The 21172-nt window shown below is 44.4% G+C and overlaps 1 protein-coding gene across 1 annotated transcript in view; it reads left to right on the top strand.

The window, feature by feature from the left end:
- Positions 1–19028, top strand: part of LOC8033029 (ATP-binding cassette sub-family C member 2) — a 40001-nt gene extending 20973 nt beyond the window's left edge. The window contains exons 3-7 of the mRNA XM_042287004.1: positions 748–939; positions 9162–9320; positions 15244–15410; positions 18554–18748; positions 18872–19028. Coding sequence (XP_042142938.1) covers positions 748–939; positions 9162–9320; positions 15244–15410; positions 18554–18748; positions 18872–19028 — 870 coding nt within the window. The remainder of the gene's footprint in view (positions 1–747; positions 940–9161; positions 9321–15243; positions 15411–18553; positions 18749–18871) is intronic.
- Positions 19029–21172: the final 2144 nt, after the last annotated feature.

Here is a 21172-nt window from a genome sequence, read left to right as displayed (position 1 = left end):
TTTGCTGACGCACCATCCGCGTTATCTACCGCCTGCTGAAGCGGATCTTAGCTGACGGCTGCCGGGGATACAGAGGAAGATTGTAGACTACGTTGGCAAGTATTGAAAAAGGCTGCTGATTTAGGCGACTTTAACAAGAGGCAGCTCGTGATCCCCCCCATAATTCGGAAGAAGTGTCTTGAAAACTGCACATGTCATCGTGTGTTCACGAGCTGCTGTCAATAGTACCTATCAAAAGTGGAAGAATGACGGTAAAACCGTTACATAGACGCCGAGGCGTGGCACGCTCAGGCCTTATCACAGAATATGGAGGTTGGCGGCTTTCCTGCTTGGTGAAGCAAAATAGGATACCTGTGGCTCAAATGAGAGCTAGATCCAATGCAGGTCCTGGTACAAGTGTTTCTGAGCACAAACTTGATCGTACTTTGTTGGAGCAACTGCTTTCGTACCGTAGCTTTATCAACGTGGTATTAGGTAGGCGGTACTAATATTTGGCCCATCAGTGCAAACTATAAGAGGACTTGAGCAATCAACCAATATGACCGGACTCCTAAGGATACGGCCCGTCGTCATGGTAAATTGGCGTACATTGATTTGTCACTTTGTAACTAAGTTGACATCTATGCAACATGTGGTAACCAAACACATGCGGTCAGATTCTTTGAGCTATACCAAAATAGATTCAATTGTTAATAAAACGTAAGTAAAACATATTCCATTAAACCTATATATTCTTTTTGGTATCAGCCTGATGTGGACGTTCAAGAGCCATACAAGGATAAGAAGAGTCGACAGGAGGCCTTTTGGGTTCTGCCCGTGGATCAAAAATGGCCAAGCGAAGGAAGGTTGGAATTCCAGGGCTACGCTACGTCTTACCGGCCCGGGATCTTGCCAGATGTCCTGAAAGGAGTCACATTTTCTGTGCAACCGCAAGAAAAGGTGTGCTTTTTTTTTTTTTTTTCGTGTATGACCCTTTTGTTTGCTAGACCGAGGTTGATACACCACCAATGCAATCGTGACGACGTACTAAGAAAATCATCCGCAAGCAGGATGGCAGCAGAAAATATGCATATACGTGTTTTTATTATTTATTCTAGCTTCTGTGGTTCTCTGCGTACAGCCATAGCTTCGTACTGCTCACCCGCAAGAAGATCCAACGAGGCAAACACAAAAACAAAAATTAAGCAGCCCTGTGTTAATCCCTTGTTCAGTCACAGCAATGGTTCCGATAGGTCTCAGCGAAGTCGATGGGCATCGGAGTTGCGTTCATGTGCCGTGGGTTACGTAAACAAATAGTTATGTGCAAAAGAGACATCTGTTTTGCCCTGGAAGTTTATGTTTTGTTTCAGTTTGTTTCCACCGATTTTCTTTTTTCGGGAGAGCATGAAAGCGCGTCTACCAGCTCGAGCTGTTGTCATTTATAGTGCTACGACGGCATTATGTTATCTGCTATTTCATTTTTCTATAGAGCGTGTCCAGTAAGAGTCGGGTACCAGAGCCGTATATGCAGAAAGTTTGGCCATTCATTGAAAAGTATAGGAGTCAAATGAGGAGACGCCATTGAACGAAAGAGTGCTGGGCGTGTTCCAGGGTGTCTTCACAAGTTCGAATGTGGCCAACCGGTAGACGGAAAATAATGCCCTGGCGGTGGTCGCGAGAAACAAAATTAATAAAAACGTCGGAGTAACTCTCGATGACTGAAAATATGGTGCATGTGATGCGGTCATACAAAATCATGGTGAAAGAGCGCGACTAGCGGAACAATCAACGTAATCCGTACGCCAGGCGCCGAAGGCAATCATCCGTCCGAGCGGTCACACTCTGTCTGAGCAAAACAGAAGTCTAGAGGCACATTCGTTTCTTACATCTTTCTGCATGATCATAATCGAAAGATCGCGTGCACCCTATTTTCAACCATGAAACGTTACTAGATTTAACTTTTGCGCGCTAATTAAAACCACGTATCTATGATTAAAACTGTTTATCGCTACTACCGCTAGGGGGCTCTTTTCAGCTTCTGGTTGGCCAAGAGATCATGTCAGGTCCTCTTTCTGCGTCTGGTTCACGCCCTGACTGGAGTGTACTAGAAAGTACCCTGGCTCTGCCCGCTCCATTGCGCGCTTAAAAGCATGCTTCAAAGGCTCCAGTAGTGCGGTACGCGGAACACAGCAACGGTTTGCGAAAAGTCCCTTTTATTTGTATTGTTTTTTTGTTCTTTTTTTTATAGCCATTGTGAGCAAGTATGTTTTACTTTACGTGATAGCGAAGTCGAAGCTAGAGGTAAAAGCCTGTTCCCCTGAACGATGCTCTCAATAACCTCGCACTGTGCCAGCGCCCTTGCTTGGCAGGGAGGCTGTAAGCCCTGAGCTCACCCTCGCTCGCTTGCTTCCGCTGTGCTTTGGTTGCGCGTGCCTGGGCGATCACACTTCAATAGGACGTATTCACTGGCGACCATAGTTGTGTGCGCGACTGCTGAGCGCGTGCTGATGGCGAGCTTTCACGGTTCTTTCGCAACGTGCATTCCGCACCATCAAGATTTTCGGTGTTAGCTACCTATGAATGTGGGCTCGTTCTGAGCATGCGCTCTAGACAGCACCCACGAATATGGCATCCAGTGAATACTTCTTATTAGCTAACTATTAGCAAGGGCAGAAAGCTCGTTCTTTAGGTGGAGCTTCTCGTCTCATTTAAAAGGTGACGCTGGCAGTTAGAATGAAACGAAGTGTAAAGATCTATAGCGGGGGATCATAATGACGCACGGAAATGCCACCCAAAACTATTCTGTTTTGCTCTACTGGAGCGCTGTTCAAAACTCGATAGGAGAGTTCTTGTATGTCTACCTAGGGTAGCAGAGCTGCGCGCGTTCATCCTCAGGGGGGGTCGTAGCGCCGGCTTTCCTGAAGGGCCCTGAACTCGGCGAAGGGAGGAAGAGAGAATTCGGCGAATAGCGCCGCCGCGCATGGAAAACAGGGAATTAGAAGAAGGAGGCAAAAGTAGAAGAACATACGTCTGGGCGCGTGCAACGTCGGCAAAGCGACCGTATCAGCGACTTTCGTGCACGGCGCTGGGTTTTTTGCTCCTCACGTGATCTATTTCGCAAATAGCGCCGCGGCGGCACGTGGAAAACAGACGCGCAACTCTGACTCAACTTTTACTTGAAGAGTGCTGGAAACAAATCCCCATGCTGACGGCAGCCAATCTTCTCGGCAAAGGGTTTGCCACAAAGGAGTGCGCTGACAGCGAACTTTCGCCACCAACGCAAGCGGGTGGTCAAACCATATTTATTCGATGATTATGTCAGCCCCTCGATGTGTTTGCATCTGTCAACGTTATACGTTGGTATTTGTCTTTCAAGTTGCGTCGAATGCGCCATTGCACGCTGCCCGTTTCTCAAGCGACCCTTGGGATTGAATGGCGGCGGAGCACCCGCTCGTGGCACGTGACTTGCCCGTTTCGACAACAATTGTTGGTGGTACTTGTAATCGTGAATTTTATCGAGGCACTTTAATTGAGAGCTACGGGCCTGGCGTACATTTCATTTGGGCATACAGATGCAGAGTGGAACGCGCGCAAACGCAGCTGTGGTTCCCCCGCGGCCCCGTGCTTGTTGTTCTAACATCTCTGGCTCGCTTACTGTGGGTGTTTCTGGCCTCAGACACACAGACACCTAGCGCCGTTTCTGTCCCTCACGTGGTGTTTCAAGTGGTACACGACCGACAAGTGCAAATCAAGCTACCTTTCAGCACGTGTCGCCATCTGTATTAGGTTGTAGAAAACTGCAACGTTCCGTAACTAAATGGGAAAAGATTGATATGTAATACAAGATTTCACTTGTAATCTATCGATACGCAGTTTCTGGAAAATTTTATATCGAAATACGTTTTATAATGTAATGTCTCGTAATTTTCATTAGTTTTCGTGATTTTATTTTTATGGCAGCGGAAACAGTATAATTTTATACTTTATTTTATTTTATGGATATACATATCTGTACACTTCATTCTTTATTTTTTTAATTAAGTATATCCAATAGACCTTTCGTGAATTATCGTGGATGTTGGGACGTTATAACACGAGGCAAAAATTGTTCAATACCATGCACTGTTGTCTACTGAAAGTTAAATAATAAACTAGCAAGTGAGTATAAACGTAACATCGCGACATTAAAGTGCAATCAAAACGCAGTTCTTTAATTTAAAATTAACCTTATGACTGTAGAATACTTAGAAAGCTATGAACCGTCAAACCGAAGCAAACGGTCTGTACGGTGGGGTCGCACCTTGAACATTCGCAGCAACTCGCTTCCTACTGCGCGCCACGCAACGGTGCATGCGACTGAGTGCGGGGAGAGGGGAAAAGAAAAGCAGAAATGAGGTGTTGCCGAAGTGCCGTCATTGTTACTGTTGTTGTTGTTGTTGATTACGGGCTTTATGGCGCAAAGCTACTATGGCCATACTGCGCCAAGCTTGTTGTTACTGGGAGATTAGCCTTGCTTGCTTCCACCCATCAACACACGTTCTTAGAAAAATGGCCTTAGTACTTAGTAACTACAAGTTAATAACTCTTTGTCTCATATGTTACTTACCTCTTAGTAACCGCAGCTATTAAAAGGAGTCTCTTGGCGGTTCGTAAAGCCAAGGAAGTCAGTAACGACAAATGGGTTTATTAAAAAAAAACATAGTAGGAACAACTAGACTGATTTAAAACATACACTAATTACCTAAAAAATTGGAGTTTCGATTTACCTGGAGAAGGTAGGGGGCTTTAGCTATTTCCCAATTAAAGTGCCATAATATATTTATATTGTCCGCGCGACTAGATTATGGTCTCCTACAGTATAACACTGATGGCGCAGGTGAGCTGGTGTTTTACTATTTTCTTCAACCATCTGAGACTGTGTGGAGAACAAGAAGAATCGAAAGTAGAAAAAACGGAAATGAATGACAGAAGGAAAGGTCCCAGATACTGCGGATTTGTTTATTCAATTGCATCTTCATATATAGAAATTTCTCAAGATCAGTAACCAACCACCACACAGATAAAAAATAAAACGTGTCTAGAGCATTATTGTGTTAATAAAAGCGTTCCTTGTTGTGTTTTTGTGTGTTCAGTAGTTAGAATAGAGAAAACAAATGTACCTTGGTGTGTTTAGTGGATGACTAGTTGTAGGATGCCTGCCAGGGTTATATTGTTTTTGTGATTTGAACTTCTCTGGGTTTTTATGTGCAGAACGTTGTTTGGCGATCTTGAGAGTGTCGTATACCAGAAGATGTAAGTGAATAAACAAGTAAGATAAGTTTGAGATGTTGCCTTCTGGAAATCAGTTCCTTTCTCTTTCAATTTGAGATCTTCGTGTTCTCCTCCCAGTCTCAGGCGGTTTTGAAAAATGATACATCTACTACGCCTTTATTACGCACACATTACACGCGTCGCCAATCGGTTGAACGCATCACTTATAGGGATAACATGCTCAAACGGAGTAGACAAAACACTTACATGAACGCACGCGCCAATGCACCCACTGGATCAGTCAATGGCTCTTCCCTCTTTTACGTATCCGCCATTTTTAAGGCACAATTTTCTAAAGGATTACTTCAGCAAAGAATAGTTTTAACAGAATGTTTTTCTGTTCTCACTAATGTCGTCCGACAAAATTCTGGGCGGTCCAAGAAATGACTCTTAGTGAAAAGAAATCCATTCACGCAGTAATTATTTCCGACAGCCGATATTACTACCTGCTCTTCTGTGCTTCCTATACCATGTTTTAGCTTCTCCGTATAGCTCCGCAGCGACACTATACTAACGGACAACCTTCTGCGGCATTTCAGAAGATGTAAAGAGCACTCACGCATATCTTAGATTGGCGTTCAAGATCCCCGGTCGTCCATGCCCCGTGATTTTGACTCGATTGCCATTTACAGTTGTCGACTTATATTGTTATGATTAACGACCCGACTTTCCATGCCAAGTAGTAACAGGAGAGCTCGTAACAGTTACTGCTGAAGCGTATTCGTAACTGTTACTGCTCTATCTAGTATAGATATCATCACTCTTCATACTTTTTTGGCTATTTAGCAACAGGAGTTAATGCATGTAGCGTACCTTATTTACTGCCTGTAGCGTATTTCAGGTAGTGAAGAGCTAGCAAAGCGGTAGTAACGCCCACAAAGAGGTTGTAATTGTTGCATTACTGATTGTTTACTAACTTGTTTATAAGAGTGCAGCTTGGTCGGAGAATCCAGCCGGGAAAGGTTCGAGCTACAAAATAAAAAAAGAAAAGAGGCGTCTGAATGGCCCCAACTCGCCATGAAGCAAGTGTGTCAAGGGTTCGCTCGCATTTCTGGCAAACCCTGCGAGATATGGGCAAGATTAAATAGTTTGAGGAACCGTAATTATTCCATCACAGGTTTTCAAGATCGCGAGGTGCGCAACCGCCCCATCCCGTGCGCCCGGAGTTAAAACCTGAGAGTTCTTTAGCCGGTAGACTCGTAATGCCCAAATGGGATTTCGGTCCCCTTTCTCGTTATGTTCGGACATCCCTCTTATCTTCTAACGTGCTTCGACGGCGTCGTGCCACCCGTATTGTGGCAATTAAAATAAATTTAAAAAAATATTTAGAAATGTCTTGTTTTGTAAGGATGACCTGGAATCCGATGTGAGAACAGTAAACGTGAAGAAAGGTAAAAAACACAGGCGAGCTGGTGAATGATATCCATAGTAACCCTGAGACGTAGGGAAAAAAACGTACAGTGCAACGAAGTCTTCAGTAAACATGAACTGAAGATTGAGGTAGTGACAATAAAAACGATGACGAACACGACTCTAAGCCTGCACCAGGAATAATTAAAGCTGTACTGTTCGTTTTTTTTTTTTTTTTTTTTTCCCCTACGTATCAGGGTTACTATGGATAACAGTAAACGTCTTTTATTTGAAAAGGTGATTCTATTCTATTCCTGCACCAGGAATAATTAGCGTTGTACTGTCCTTTTTTTATTTTTCCTACATCTGAGGGTTACTATGGATAACAGTAAACGTCTTTTAGTTGTAAAGGTGATTTTATCTGGGGCCTGCTAGGAACTATACCATGTGAGTCATTTGCGTTATTGACCCATTGAGGAAACCACCCGAATTTGTTTCATAACATAGCGGGTAAACTTTTTGAACAGATGCGGCCGAAATTGCGCATTTTGTGGGCAGCGGTTGATATATATCCGAAGGTTCGATAAATATAATAGTGTTTTTGGCTTGGGGTCCATTCAGTGTGTTTTATTCGTAAAAATAAAATCATGCATTAGACACACAAAAAAAGCTCACGCCATATCTGACACAAAATTGTAGTCGCCTCCATCTGTGAGGGGTTGCAAAAATCGAACACAATTATTAGCAGATGGCGCCGTCGCTAGCGAATTCGCCATTTTAATTCTTACTAATTTCCCGTGTAAGATAATTCATTGTATATGGCTGAGTATGCTGGTCTCTAAATTGCGAAAACGAAAGAGGGACATCGAAGGCAATACAAAGGAAACAGGCTATGATGTTTCTATTCTCTTTTATGGCAATCTTTTTTCAGTAAGTAAATTATTTCTGTCTTTATGTACTAAATGCACCATCTTTGGTTACTTCTGTACAGCTTGTTTAGGGTGATGCGTCTAAGAACTGTTTTATGCGGCCCGTTCATAGACTATTATATATAAAATTAAAGGCCTATTTGGCTCACGCGGCATATGATGCCAATATGGTGCCTAGCAAGTTGTGTGACGAATGCACTCTCATCCCGTTTCTTTTTTATTTGTGACAGTGAATGCATCTACGAGTGTGGCGAATACACCAAAGGTTAAATTTCGCTCTCATTTATCTGCAAAATCAAATTGTGTTTTGTGTATATGTTTAAGCAGCCGGAAGTTAGCCTCAATTGGCGTCTGGTGACTCAGCTGTAGATGAGCAATTTCGCCAGTGTGGTACAACAGCTAGCACGGGGTCTATAACCTGCCCCACGCAGTAGTGAGTTACGACAGCAAGCCTGTACGGTGCTCATCGAGATCGAAACGGGCAAGGGTGGGGATTGAACCCAGGATTCCTGGATCCTGCAGCTCTAGCTTTCGCTCCACGTGCTCCGAGCTGGTGTGCCCTAGCCCACTCGACCACCGATCCCCCCTCTGGAAATCATGTAATGCATAAACTGCATGATACAAGGACGAGCATTCGAATTTCTGTGGAATATATCAAATAATGACTTCATGGAGTGAAGGAGTGTATATTATTAATTGTTATTTTATCACTCTCTCCTTTACGTGTTAACCTTGTACTACTGAGAGTATCAGTATGTGGTAATGTAACACGAGATGTAGGGCATATACCTTCACCTGTCCACCTAGAAATTACTTAAGCTGGGATAAAGGTAGAGCTCTGAGCTGCTACAGAGACGCTCAGTGGTATATTTATGGTGGTAGGTCGGAATACGTATATTTGATTAATTCCGAGTAACATTGCTTAAGCACTTACGTTGTTTCGTTTATTTTGCTGTTGTGTCCGAACCGATTGAGCTTAGGCGCTCTGCCATAAAGTACGTGCGGACGGACGGACGTACGGACGGAAAAACAGACGTACGAAATTCTACGCGTAGAGTGTTCATTATAAAACATTACATGATTTGATAAAATGTAAGACAATGCGTGGTAGGCGAAGAGTTTCCTTTTAGTACTGAAACCGAAGTTTTTGCTGACTTTCAGCGTTCTGCATGACAAATGATACTTTTGGTTAGCGTATTTCTCACCATCTGAAGGTTCGAAAAATGTTACCTCATCACGGTCCGCGTTCGGTTTTAGTGTCTGGCCTTGTTTTGGTCTCCACCATGTTGTGGGAAAATAGCCGTCACACAATTTAGAACAATTTATCGCTGTGTGCCACTAATACTAATAATAGCTTTCTGTGCTCCTTCAACCATCCCAGAAATAAATTCTGCCAATGCTCCACAGCAAAAAAAAAAAAAAAAAAAGATGTAGAAGTTTATTTTTTGCGGTGCGTGTTCTTGATTCCAATGTGGACAAGGTGTGAGCCAAACAAAGTCCTCAAGCTTGCAGAGATTAGGATTGATATGGCAGCTTTGCGATCGTTTTATTGACTTGATAAACAAGTGTGTTGCGGATCTCTTCTCTCTAAAGGTGGGTGTCGTAGGAAGGACCGGAGCTGGCAAGTCGTCCCTGGTGCTCGCAGTCCTCCGGGTTCTTAAAAGCTCCCGGGGCAGCATCCGCATTGACGGCGTCGACATCAACGCCGTGCCGCTGAGGAGGCTCAGGAACGCGCTCACCGTCATTCCTCAGGTGCTGCATCTAGTGGGTCGCGCGAAAACAGGCTTCAGCAGCATTAGTAAACCAATTCAATTGGTGAACAGGCACTAGACAATTGACACCTTTCGTTCGTAGCGCCATTCTTCTAAATGCTGCGGTGCACAGTGGGTGCGGCTGTGTCCTGAACTAACGATAACTGCTATTGCATAAACCAGTGGTTCTCAATTGAGGGTCTGCGGACCCTTTGCGTTTCGCGAAGGCATTCTAGGAGTCCGCGAAGTCCTGTTTCATCAGTCAAGCCGGGTAACAAAGGTTGTCTTTTTTTTCAGATTGAGAAGAAACGTTTCAGTTTTTGTGTAGGCTTTTTTTTTTTTTGTGTGTGTGTGTCAACGAAAGATATCTACTTCACCTACCCCTGAGTTCTATTTATTTATTAAATCATTATAATTAACACAAACCTTTCCCTTCCCGTCACCACGAACAGGGTCCTGCAACATATCCGCCGATCCACAAGGTTGAGAACCACTGGTCAATTGTTAACAGCAATGGTTGAGAACAACTGGCATGGACGTTCCACACCGTGCAAACAGAATCGCTCTTGGAACGATGGGTGTTGAACTGTGGCGGCAGAGGGGGATTTGTTTCTCCACAAGTGTTTTATACTTGATAGCATTTCTTTCGGCCCACATTACGAATCTCTAAAGGCATCTGAACATGTTAAAAAAAAAGTTGTTATTGCAGTGTATGATATATCGGCCGGCTCAACGGAAATTTGATGATGCGCCTTAGTGGGGATGATTTGAAAATGTATGTTCGTGTCTGGTATCAATGAAGTGCAGTTGTGGACATTTCAAGCAGTGAAGCTATTGGGTGCCGTAGCGCAATTGAGGTCGCGGTAGTTGCCGCAGGGATACCAGTTACGTGTCGTTTTCTTTCTCCTCCCTTCACTATGGGAAGGGTGGATGACCAAAAACTAGACGAGAAGCGCTCAATTACAAGCTGAAGGATGTGTTCATATTCTTTATGTGCGCCCCGAAGGTTTTCTGGTCGAAGACAACTTGTTCCTCAATGGGCCAGCCGTAGGTATATAAAAAGTTACATCATGCCTCGGGACTTCTGTGTTTATAGTTTGGTAAACGGGAGAAACATGTCCAGAAGGCATGTGTTCTCATGAGGCAGCGGCTTCTCGATTGTAAAACTGAACGCAGGACCTCGCGGTACCACCGAGAGGTTCACATTTGTGGTTGCGTCGATTATCTTTTGTTGGTCAGGTCCACCAGTAGATTGCCGTTTCTCAGGAAATCGGCACCGATGATCGCTCTCTTCAAATCTTCTACTGATACCGACTTATGAAATAGATGTCCTAAGCCAATGTTTAGGATCAAAAATTTTTTCAGTAGGTATACATGGAAGATGCACTGACTCTTCGCAGCGATAATGTTTTGTCGTGATTTCTACGGTAGTGTGCGATGGAAAAAAATATGCTACCTCTGCGCCACTGTGGCCTGGGAAGCGCAAGCCGTTTAATTGGTCCCGAACGTGTAAAATGTGGTTTGTGAGTTGGTATGAGCCGCTCGCAGGACAGGTCTTCCGGTTTTTATGGCCTCAGAAACCAAAAGATCGGAAGTTAGGTTTCTTTTAAAACTAACCAGCAATATATCGGCTGTATATCAGGTAGATCGTGTTTTATTTTTCCTGACTCCTGATGGCTTGATAACCTAGCTTCTTAGTTTGCTGAATGGCCTGATCGGCTAATAGCCTTATGGTCTGTAGTATTTTGGGACGTCCGATGGCTTTATGGTTTAATTCCCTAATAATGGTTTAAGAACGGAGGTTTGATGTCATGATGGTTTGGTGTCCTTATATGAACTGTCGTAATTTGGGACATCTGTCGTACTGATGGTTGGATGGACTTATGGTTTAAGGGTGAAGTTTTGATGGCCCGGTGGTCTGTCGATTGTTTTTTTTTTACACCTTATTATCTAAGACTTGATTACGTAATAATGTATGATAATTATGGTTTGATGGCGTAATGGTTTGAGGGTTTGATGGTCTCTTCTAGTTAACTCTATATAATTTATTTACTCCTAGGGCACGAAATTATTACGGAGAGGAGTCCAAACTATAACACACCTATATTGCCTAAGATTTGAAAGTGGGATATGAATGTAACAAAAAAATGAAAGTCGTTTACAACTTCCTGTGGCGCCGAATTAGAGCGCAGCTCTTGAGGAGGAGGGGAGGGTACTGAGGGGAGGGTACGCCCCTCCTCCTCATCTGTACCCTCTCCTCCTCCTCTCCTGCTCCTGTGCTTCTCTCTCCTCCTCCTGTCCTCCTCCCTCCTCATCTCCTCCTCTTCGCTTAGCCTCCTCCCCTCCCCCTTCCATCGTCCTCCTTCCTCCTCCTCCCCTTCCCCTCCTCTCTCCTCATCCTCGCTCCTCCTCCTTCTTTCCCCTCCTCGTCCACCCCTCCCCCTCCTCCCCGCGCGTTGCACCACGGGACGTTTCCCATAATGCAGCGCATGACGTGACGTCACGTGACCCTCGTGTCACGAATCCCGCGCGTTGCATAATGGGACACTTCTTATAACGCCCCGCGCGGTTACACCGACGGCGGCGCCGCACAAGCCAAAAAGGGCGCCTAACAGCTGCGCTCTAAAAAAATAATATATGTTTAATGAGGGAAACTTGTGCCTGTAAACCAAAACAGAAGGTATCGAGCACCCTGTGTGGGCAGTGGAAGGGTCACTGACTTCAAGCTGCGCATTACGGCTGCTTTCATACACTCACTCCTTTGATACATTCAGAAATATTCCGAACTAGAACACATTTGATGGCAGCCGAGAATTGACTGGAACTTTTCAAGAGAGCACGAGGTTAGAGAAGAAACATTGACATTTTTGCAGTTCGTCACGGTCACAGTTTTGTCGGGCTATTTATAATGATTTTTCCCGTCCTAAGATGTTTGAACTTGTTGATACCAACCTACAAAATAACTTACCGCATACTCCTTGCACCCCTTCCCGTTTCCTCCTCTACCCCTGATATCTGCACAAAGGCGAGACTCGATCCTCTTGTTGCTACATCTGAGGGCTGGAAAGCCGGGAGCTTATCCCGGCCTACCCAGCCCCAAGACGCAGGAACAGAAGGACTCCACCGCCGTCTGTTAGGCGGAGGGGAGGGGAAAAGGAAGGGTGGTGAGGGGTATTTTCCTATCTTCCTAGAAACCTTTTTGTAGGTTGGGCTTTAACATAAGTTGTCTTGGCGTACCCTCGTGGTCGTCTTTGTTGTCGGCGTTGTTCACGGTCATCGGTTGCCGTGGTAGGTTCTCGCCCTAGGCAGTCGTCATCGTAGGTTGTTGACGTCATTGGTCATTGTGTCGTAGCTCGTCGTAATCGTCGTAGATTGTCGTCATTGCAGGTTGTCGTCATTGCAGGCCGTCGTTGTTGCAGGTCGGCGTCCTATGTAGCCATCGTCCTAGGTCGTCGTCTTCATTAGTTAGGGTTAGTTAGAGATAGAGTCAATTAAGGTTAGAAGATTTAGCGCAAGAGTGGGTGGGGTTAGTGGTGCTAACTCCACCTTTCACGTTTGAATGTTCCCGCTAAATGTGGCGGGTAAACCGAATTTATGTGCAGGTCACGTGACGTCAATTTTCCCGCAAAATGTAGTCTTGAAACTGAATTTGCATATAGGTCACGGACAAGAAGTCATGCGACGTCAATATTTCCCCTAAATTTAATGGGGAAACAATGTGCGAATAGGTTACGTCACATGAAGTCATGTTATATTATTTTCTACGCTAAATAAAGCGGGGAAATTCGCAGCTACGGTTTTTGAGGCTTCCCTTCTACTGAAAATCTAGCCTATAAACGTTTCAAGGTTTATAAAAAAAACGTTGCACAGATTGCATGAAGTACATGCACTCTGTCATACTCATAATGGCGACGTACCGCAGGCAGTACACGCACAACATCATTCTCAATATGGCGACGTACCGCGGGCTTAACGGCGCAATTTTTGTGCACGACAGAACAACGTTGCGGCGGACGTGGGTCCGCTACTGCGGAACTGTCGTTTCTGGTCCCGGTCAATCAATCTTGAAGCCCCGAGCATTGAGCGGAATGGACAGTGTGGAACAATCACGCCGCAAACGGTGCACACAACTTCGTCGTTGTCTCCTTCACACGCCGTAGAAGCGAAAAAAAAACAAAAAAAAACACGGTTGGGTGCACCCACGTTAAAGACGAACTACCTCCTTCTCTACATTTTTCTCTCCTTGGCACCCATCGTTCACATGTCGAGGCCATAAACTTTTGTGCTCATGTTTCGGTTTCGAGCCGTTAATTTCTATTGCTCTATTAAAAATATACAGAATTATGTAGGAAAGTATTGATTGAATAGTATCCTGAGAGCATAATAAAGGGCATGGCAAACAATTTTTAAAAAATGGGGAAGGGGGGTCACTGTTTTTTGTTTTTTTTATGAAACAGTGACACTTTGTTCCTGGAAAATAAAACAAATAGTACCGAGCACCCTGCGTCGGCGACAGAAGAGTCCCTCACCTGAAGCGGCGCGTTACAGCTGCTTTTATTCACGCGGTACGCTCAGAAATATTCCGAATAAGAACACTCTACGACAGCCGAGAGTGGGTTGAAACTTTCCTGAGGAGTAGAAGGTTATGAAAGGAACATCCGGGTCAAGCTGGGTTCCAACCCCTTTCCTCCGCGTGGCAGCCGCGTGGTGGATCAGCTGGATATTTTTCTACGAAGGGACATATTAGGCAAGGATATAGATGCTTTCACAAAGGTAATTCTAGCGGTGCGGTGATAGGAGGTTATAAAACGATCAAGGCAATTTTGGATGGATTCTTCTGCGGATGCAAGGTGATACCATGATCCTAGATTGACGCCGCATATACGAGATTACTGCGAATTAAGGTTTCATAAAAATAAACTATTAATGCAACGGGTGCTAAGGAAAAAATCCTTATGTTGTAGCCCAATAATTGGTTCACTTTGTTAGTGAGGCAGTCAAAATGTATACATTTCAGCAAAAATTACTAGCTCTGGGTATTTATAGGAGGACACACTAAGAAGGACAAACTTATTGATAAAGTGCGAAGCACAATTTCTTTTTGACAAAACTAGTGAATTTACATTTAACGATGTTCAGTTTCATATGCCAGTAATTGCACAATTTGGCAACACTATTATGATCGGTCTGAATACCATATAAATTTCAAACTCGCTGCTAATTTCTTTGTAAATACCACGTCCAGTCGTCAGAAATAAGGCGGATAGAAGAGGAGACACGACGTCTGAAGAGGCATCTAATGGGACATCTGACTGCCTGATGGTTTGATGGTTTGTTGGTCTGATAGTTGGTGCGGTATTCTATACCCACATGAAACGGCAAATAGCATCATTGTAGCACAGTCGTAATTAAAATTTGTACTTTGAGCTAATTTTAATTTTAAACAAGCAAATTCTTCGCAAGACTTGCGAAATTCCTACAGAAATCTGAAAGCAAAATTCAAGTTTTGATTATGACTTGTAAATATTTCATTTTCTTTAAAATATTTAAATATTTTCTTTAAATAACTACAAAAAACAGTTTAAAGATTTTATGGCGATAGAGAAATACAAAATAAAATGAATGTATAAAATTCTATCGTGGTACATTTGTACTTCAATACTGCCCAACACTAAAACTTAACTCACATATGCGTGTACACTTCTTGGCCAACATTTAGTTAAGAAACAACTGGAAACCAACGGGTGTCGATTGCAGCTGTAAATGGGAATTGTATTTAAAATTAGTTTGTTTGCTCTCTTGTTTTGTTTTCGGTTGTGCCTAATCTAGGTTTTATTCGCGGCGTTAAGGTGTGCCCTTAGGTGAAAGTGGAGGGTCAGTGGCCGAAGGAGTACCTCCTGGCGTATTTCTTTTATTCTATAAAGGACCCAAGCCTAGTGCGGGGCAGCCTGCGCGACAACCTGGATGCCACTGGGAGCCATAAAGACGAAGAACTGTGGCAAGCGCTGCGAGAAGCACACCTGGCTGACTTCGTGGCCTCGCAACGGAACAATCTTCTTTTGGAAGTAGGTGACGGAGGTTCAAACCTGAGGTAAGACTGGCTACTGGGATTGTTTTAAGGGTAAAACCTTCAAACTTCGACAGAGAAACGCTCATATTAATCTTCGATCTGGATAACGAAGACTAGCCTTTCTGGTCCTAGTTGAGAGCAAGACTCGGCATTTAATGACGAATAGTTTTCACTCGCGCTTTTTTGAGGTCTTATCACAATACAATTTTAGAAATACAAACTTTATAAAAATCAGGACCAGAACAAATTACGGTACGCAATTACTATCTTGGCAGATTCCCAATCTTCTCAACCTCCACCCTGGCTTGACCGATATAATCGATCACCATTCTAACCTCTTGACTTTCAGAAAACAATCAAAACATATTTTTTACTTTCCGCATAATACTGTTGTCTTCTAAATGATGTGTACAGATGTAATTGTAGTAATCTAGTTCATATATTTTTGTTGTATATTGCGACTTATTTATTTTTCATTGCAAGAGGATATGTAGTGTAGTGATCTAGTTACTGTGTATTTTTTGTTTATGGTTAACTGTAACACTCTACCACTAGTCTGCCTGCTGCATCTGCTGCATCTGCTGCAAGTGTAGTCTGGTGCTAGGGGCCTGGTCAGGTGACTTAATGTCGCCTTTTGCCTCAGCACCATGACAATCCTGTATTGTCAAAAGTTCCAATAAACAACAACAACAATACCCACCCAAGCAGCACGAAAATACTTGGCCAGTGCCGTGCCGGTGTCAGCAGAAAGTCGTTCCCGTTATCGGTCGAATCTGCCGTTTCGCACCACGTCCCGACATCGGGGAGGTATTGGCGAACCTCCGTTTCGCAACTGTTGTAGTATCGATGGGATATTGTGTGAGTACTGCCCAGATCGAACAACAGGTTTTGCCTAGATATCGCATATGCGTGTGCTTTGTATCGGCCGATTGTTTCATATTGCTTCCAGAAGTTTATTAAACCACAATCATTATACACTGCGTGTTTTCGAGATATTTACAAAACCGATACTCCTCTGTTTAGCGTAAAACAAACTATCAAATATAATTATACTGCTTTCATGTCAAGCAAACCGTATAAATCAAACACGAAGGACCGAAGAGATAAGAGTGTTTTAGTGGATCACTCCAAGTACTCCGTTAACGATACCCGATACACCGCCTCCGCCTTTGATTAAACATCGTAACGTTGTCGGGTATTGATATCGGAGCTATCGGAACGATCTACGAAAAGGCTCTATATACACGGAAGCAGGACTACAATCAGAAATATATTTGCAGTGTACTTATAAATTAAACAGCGATATCATGCAATTTGTGATAGATGATTACTCTGACTCGGGCAGCATGCAGCAACGTAAACACGAAGTCGAGAAAGAAGAAGGCGGCTCATATTTAATGAAAGTCTCGCACTCACTGATAACCAGTTATTTGTTGAAGCGCGTCCAACAAACACAGCACAATAGTTCCATGAACAGCGACGAAGAAAACAACCATTACCGAAAAGTTTGCTTGGGCGTATATCGGACGTTTACGATGAAACATCACGGTCGAAACTCCCACGCAGGAAAGCAACAAAACACTGAAGAGTGCACTTCGTAACTCTGGCCTACATTGCCCACTAAACAATACCATAACTTGGGAAACGGCGAGGACTATTGCCCCGGTGAGCTCATCAGCGCGTCAGTGCGAGTTAGGCGACAAATGTTCGTCCAAGCGTTTTTGTCCTGCGTCGAGCGGTCACGTGTTTCGCTTCGCTCTTCTGATTTATTTGAATAGGCCGTCGCTCTCGCTCACAGCTATACGAAGACCCAAAAAAAGGTGGGAGAGCTTAAAGGGGTACTGCTACGTTTTCTTTAGAGTCCGCGATTCCTATGAAAATTTGCAGAACATATCAGCAAACATCGCTGAAATAGTTATTCTGGACTAAAAGAATTTTTTCGCGACGTTATTGCATTTTCTGTTTTTGGTCATCACCGTGTTTTTTAATCAAAAAGTCTCTACTGGCAACAATAAAAAAGTGACGTCAGGGTAAGACAAAGTCTACATTCCAAAGAGTGGACCGTCAGGGTCCACTCTTTGGAATGTAGACTTTGTTCCCAACTGATTACAAGCCGTTTCATGGTGCCAAATGAATGCTTTGGAAGCTGGCTCCGGCATCCGCGCAACAGCAGAAAACAAATGCTCGGCATAGTCTAAATTTAGACTTCCCCCTCGACCTGCGAACCCTCCTTCTCCTGATTTCAATGCACCGGAAAGGGCGGGGACAATTGAATACTCGTTTTGGGATCATTTCACTTTTCGATTCCACAATATTAATTTTGAATTTTGCGATACTAATTAGCATACCGGAAAGGATAATGGCCGGGAATTTTGAAAATATAGTTAGTTGGGAACGTTCACAAAATCGCCGGAGTACCCCTTTAAACAAAAGTCCTGGTCGAAGGGAGATGGACAGCAGCTAAGGTCGCTCCGATTTTTTCAGTCTTTCTCGGTTTAAAGATAAGTAGATTCTGTTTCGTTTAATTTCTTTCTTTTTTCAACGTTGGTTTTGAGTCGGTCAAAAATCGGGATGCCTCGCCAGTATAGCCGAATCCCCAACGAGATTTTGCGACACTCAATTATTAAAGTTTTCGGATACGGTATGTCAGCAAGGCGTCGGCGCGATTATTCGATAGCTCACAGATATCGGTTGGACCGAAATGGGTGTCAGCACAATATTTCCAGTTTGACACCAATAACGGCACCATAGTCTGTTGCTGCTGAGAAGCCATCACTTCATTGGGTGAGCGACGTGATTGCGGAAAAACGCAACATGACACAACCACAATACTTTACAATTCTGGTGTTAGTGAATACTAACACCAGAATACTAACACTTGGGTCATGCAAGATACAACATCTTGCATGACCCAAGTTTTCCATTAGATGTCCGTAGCCAGAGTTAGTGCAAAAGTTCAGTTTTCTTGCAAATGTTTATTTCCAACTCTAATTATTTCTCCAGACACGCCGTTCCATTGCACATGTCCCTTACAAATAAAAAGGCTTCTAGGATATAGCGGTGACGGATGTTTGCTTGCTGTTCAGCGCAACGTAAATTACAGCGGGCGGAAGCGTTTGCAGCTTGTGCAAAACATAATGTGAGTTCTACCAACTCTTCTGCAGCGTCGGACAAAGGCAACTTGTGTGCCTGGCCAGGGCGCTGCTAAGGAAACCGAAGGTGCTGCTCTTGGACGAGGCCACGTCCCAGATGGACGGGGACACGGACCGCTTGATTCAGACAACGCTCAAAAAAAGCTTTGCCAGATGCACAATTTTGGCCATTGCACACCGTATCAACACCGTCCTGGACTACGATAAGTGAGTGCCTTTCTATGTTTTCGTCATGTAGCTTACCGAAACTATTATGAAAGATAAGTTCCTAGAGCGTGAATTCACTAATCCCGCATCCTGGTTTTTAAAACGCTTGATTCTTTTGTTCAGGATCTTGGTGATGGGCGACGGAAGAGTACTCGAATACGGGCCAGTGGATCAGCTGCTGACAGATGAGAAATCCCTATTCAATGAAACAGCGAAAAAAGCGGGCGTCCTGGCCAAACGAAGCAGTTTTACAGGCGATTCATCTTTCACGAAACTCTGAACAATAATGGGGAATAACCACGCCAGAAAACAACTCACAGCGAGTCACTATAAAGAGCAACTTTCAACTTTGTGTATTTGTTGCCAACAAAGAAATAAAATTCCTACTGAAGCAACAAGGATCTCCCTCAGCTGGTTAGAGCGTTTTGGTCCTGAATCTCCTGAACCCTATGATCAGTGCTTGTTTTCGTAAATGTCCTGATTAGTGCCAGCAAAATTTCACTGGACGAACTGGGTGCAGTGACCATTACGACATAAGAGGGAACTTACAGAGTTGTGCCCTTGCATTTGGCTTTGTTCATGGCAAGTCGCCTTATACATTGGGCCCGCGGATCATCCCGATCCCGGGAAATCATCAGTCAGTGAGGTTGGAGTGCCGTGCGGTGTTAGTCTGACTTTTTGGCAGCTTGGGAACTACACTACTTGGTCAACAAATATCCATGGCGGCAATAGAGGCATATTGGGAGTTCTGTCTTGGTTAATGAATGAATACTTTTCAGCATGGGACCCCTATGGCATGTGCCTTGTGCTCACAATCTTGGTGCTATTCGCGCTTCAATGAAACCTACTGAGGGACACAACGCACCCGTATTTATCGGGGTAGTTAGAGATCTATATTCCTTTCACCCGTCTGCTGAGTGTAAAGCGAATGCTACGGGATACATCAGGACCATGACAGAGCGGTGCTCCCTACGTGTAAAGAAGCCATCATGCTGCTTTTTTCCGGCCGTTTTTTTTTTCTAATACTTTAACTCGTAGTTTCATTAAGTTCCTCTTTACTCATTATGAAACACGAATGACTTAACAGTTGTGATAATCACCGACGTTTGTTTACACCAAATGTGTAGAAGATTAGAGGAAGTATTCCCGACTTACTCATCCAGCGCGATGTCATCTTCACGCCGAAAGCGATTCCATGAGACTAAGAATCGAAACTTGATTCGCCCAGCCATTAAGGAGCTTGCACTCCAGTGTCAGTATTGCCTAAGATGTAAACAGAGTCTTGGCAGGTCGCGAGAAGAAGATCTAAAACATAGTTTGTTCGAACTACCTTCGTAGGGATAACGTTTCACCTCGCTTATTTTCACTGGACAGCATGCCTAGAGTTTCAACTACTACCCTGGCGGAGTGCTCAGCACGGGTTCAAGAGAACGCATACTCACCCGACTGTTCACACTGTCGCGCAGTCGCGCGGTTCCAATGCAGAGCGCTGCAGCCAGACAACAGCTCCTACAATGCAAAGCGTCGTGCTTAGATTTGGGCTGAAACGCGTGTCTAGTCAGTGAAAACACAAGTGCCAGCCGAAGGATGACACAAATGTGTGTGATCGGAGTCTCGTTTTGACCTTCTTTAGGCCGCACTAAAAGTTCAGCACCACGGCTTCGTTGTGTAGGTGTTGCTACGCCCGTGCATCGATACAACAGGTTCGCCGATACAGCACTGACTGATGTCTCGACTTGCGTTCGAGTGTTTATGGCGTTATATGGTGGCAGCCACCCCTCCAGCATTCAAAGGGAAGAGCTTAAGTTTGCAGCACATCAAACCGTTCCAACTACGCAAAGCCTGTCTGCTCCAAGTTTATTGGAGTTCTGCGGAAAGAGGTGTTTTTCCCCTAGCAAAGCATTGGTTCCTCCCTGACTCTCAATTGTCCTACGATTATCGGGGGAAAACAAGAACAGTAAAATTATGAGAGAAATGTCTTGCAATTGAGAAACTGGTCGGAGTGTTTCTTATCTGCTATCAAACTGAGTTTGGGCGAGAAAGATCGGCCTCTTAGCGCAAGCCTTGGTGACGGACGCCTGACGAAAAAACACTGTCCGGTAGAAAGTTTTCACGTGCAGTGCAACATTCAATTAAAAAACCGTGGCACCTCTTTTTTACACACATCAATGTCAAGTTTGGTTGTACCTGGTGTTGTTGGTGTACGTTTCAGAGCGCAGCTCTTAGGGGCCCGTTCCCGGCTTGAGCGGCGTCGGCGTCGCCGTCGGCGTCGCCGTTGGCGTCGCCGTCGGCGTCGCCGTCGCCGTCGGCGTCGGCGTAACCAAGGTCATCCCAAGGTCACGTGACCCCCTGAAGGTCACGTGACCCCTAAGGTCACGTGACCTTGGGGGTCACGTGGGGTCATCTTGGGATCACGTGACCCCC

This window comes from Ixodes scapularis, unplaced genomic scaffold, assembly GCF_016920785.2.
Source record: "Ixodes scapularis isolate PalLabHiFi unplaced genomic scaffold, ASM1692078v2 PGA_scaffold8__174_contigs__length_109621045, whole genome shotgun sequence".
Classification (NCBI taxonomy): Eukaryota; Metazoa; Arthropoda; class Arachnida; order Ixodida; family Ixodidae; genus Ixodes; species Ixodes scapularis.
This window is presented reverse-complemented; position numbering and strand designations above follow the sequence as displayed.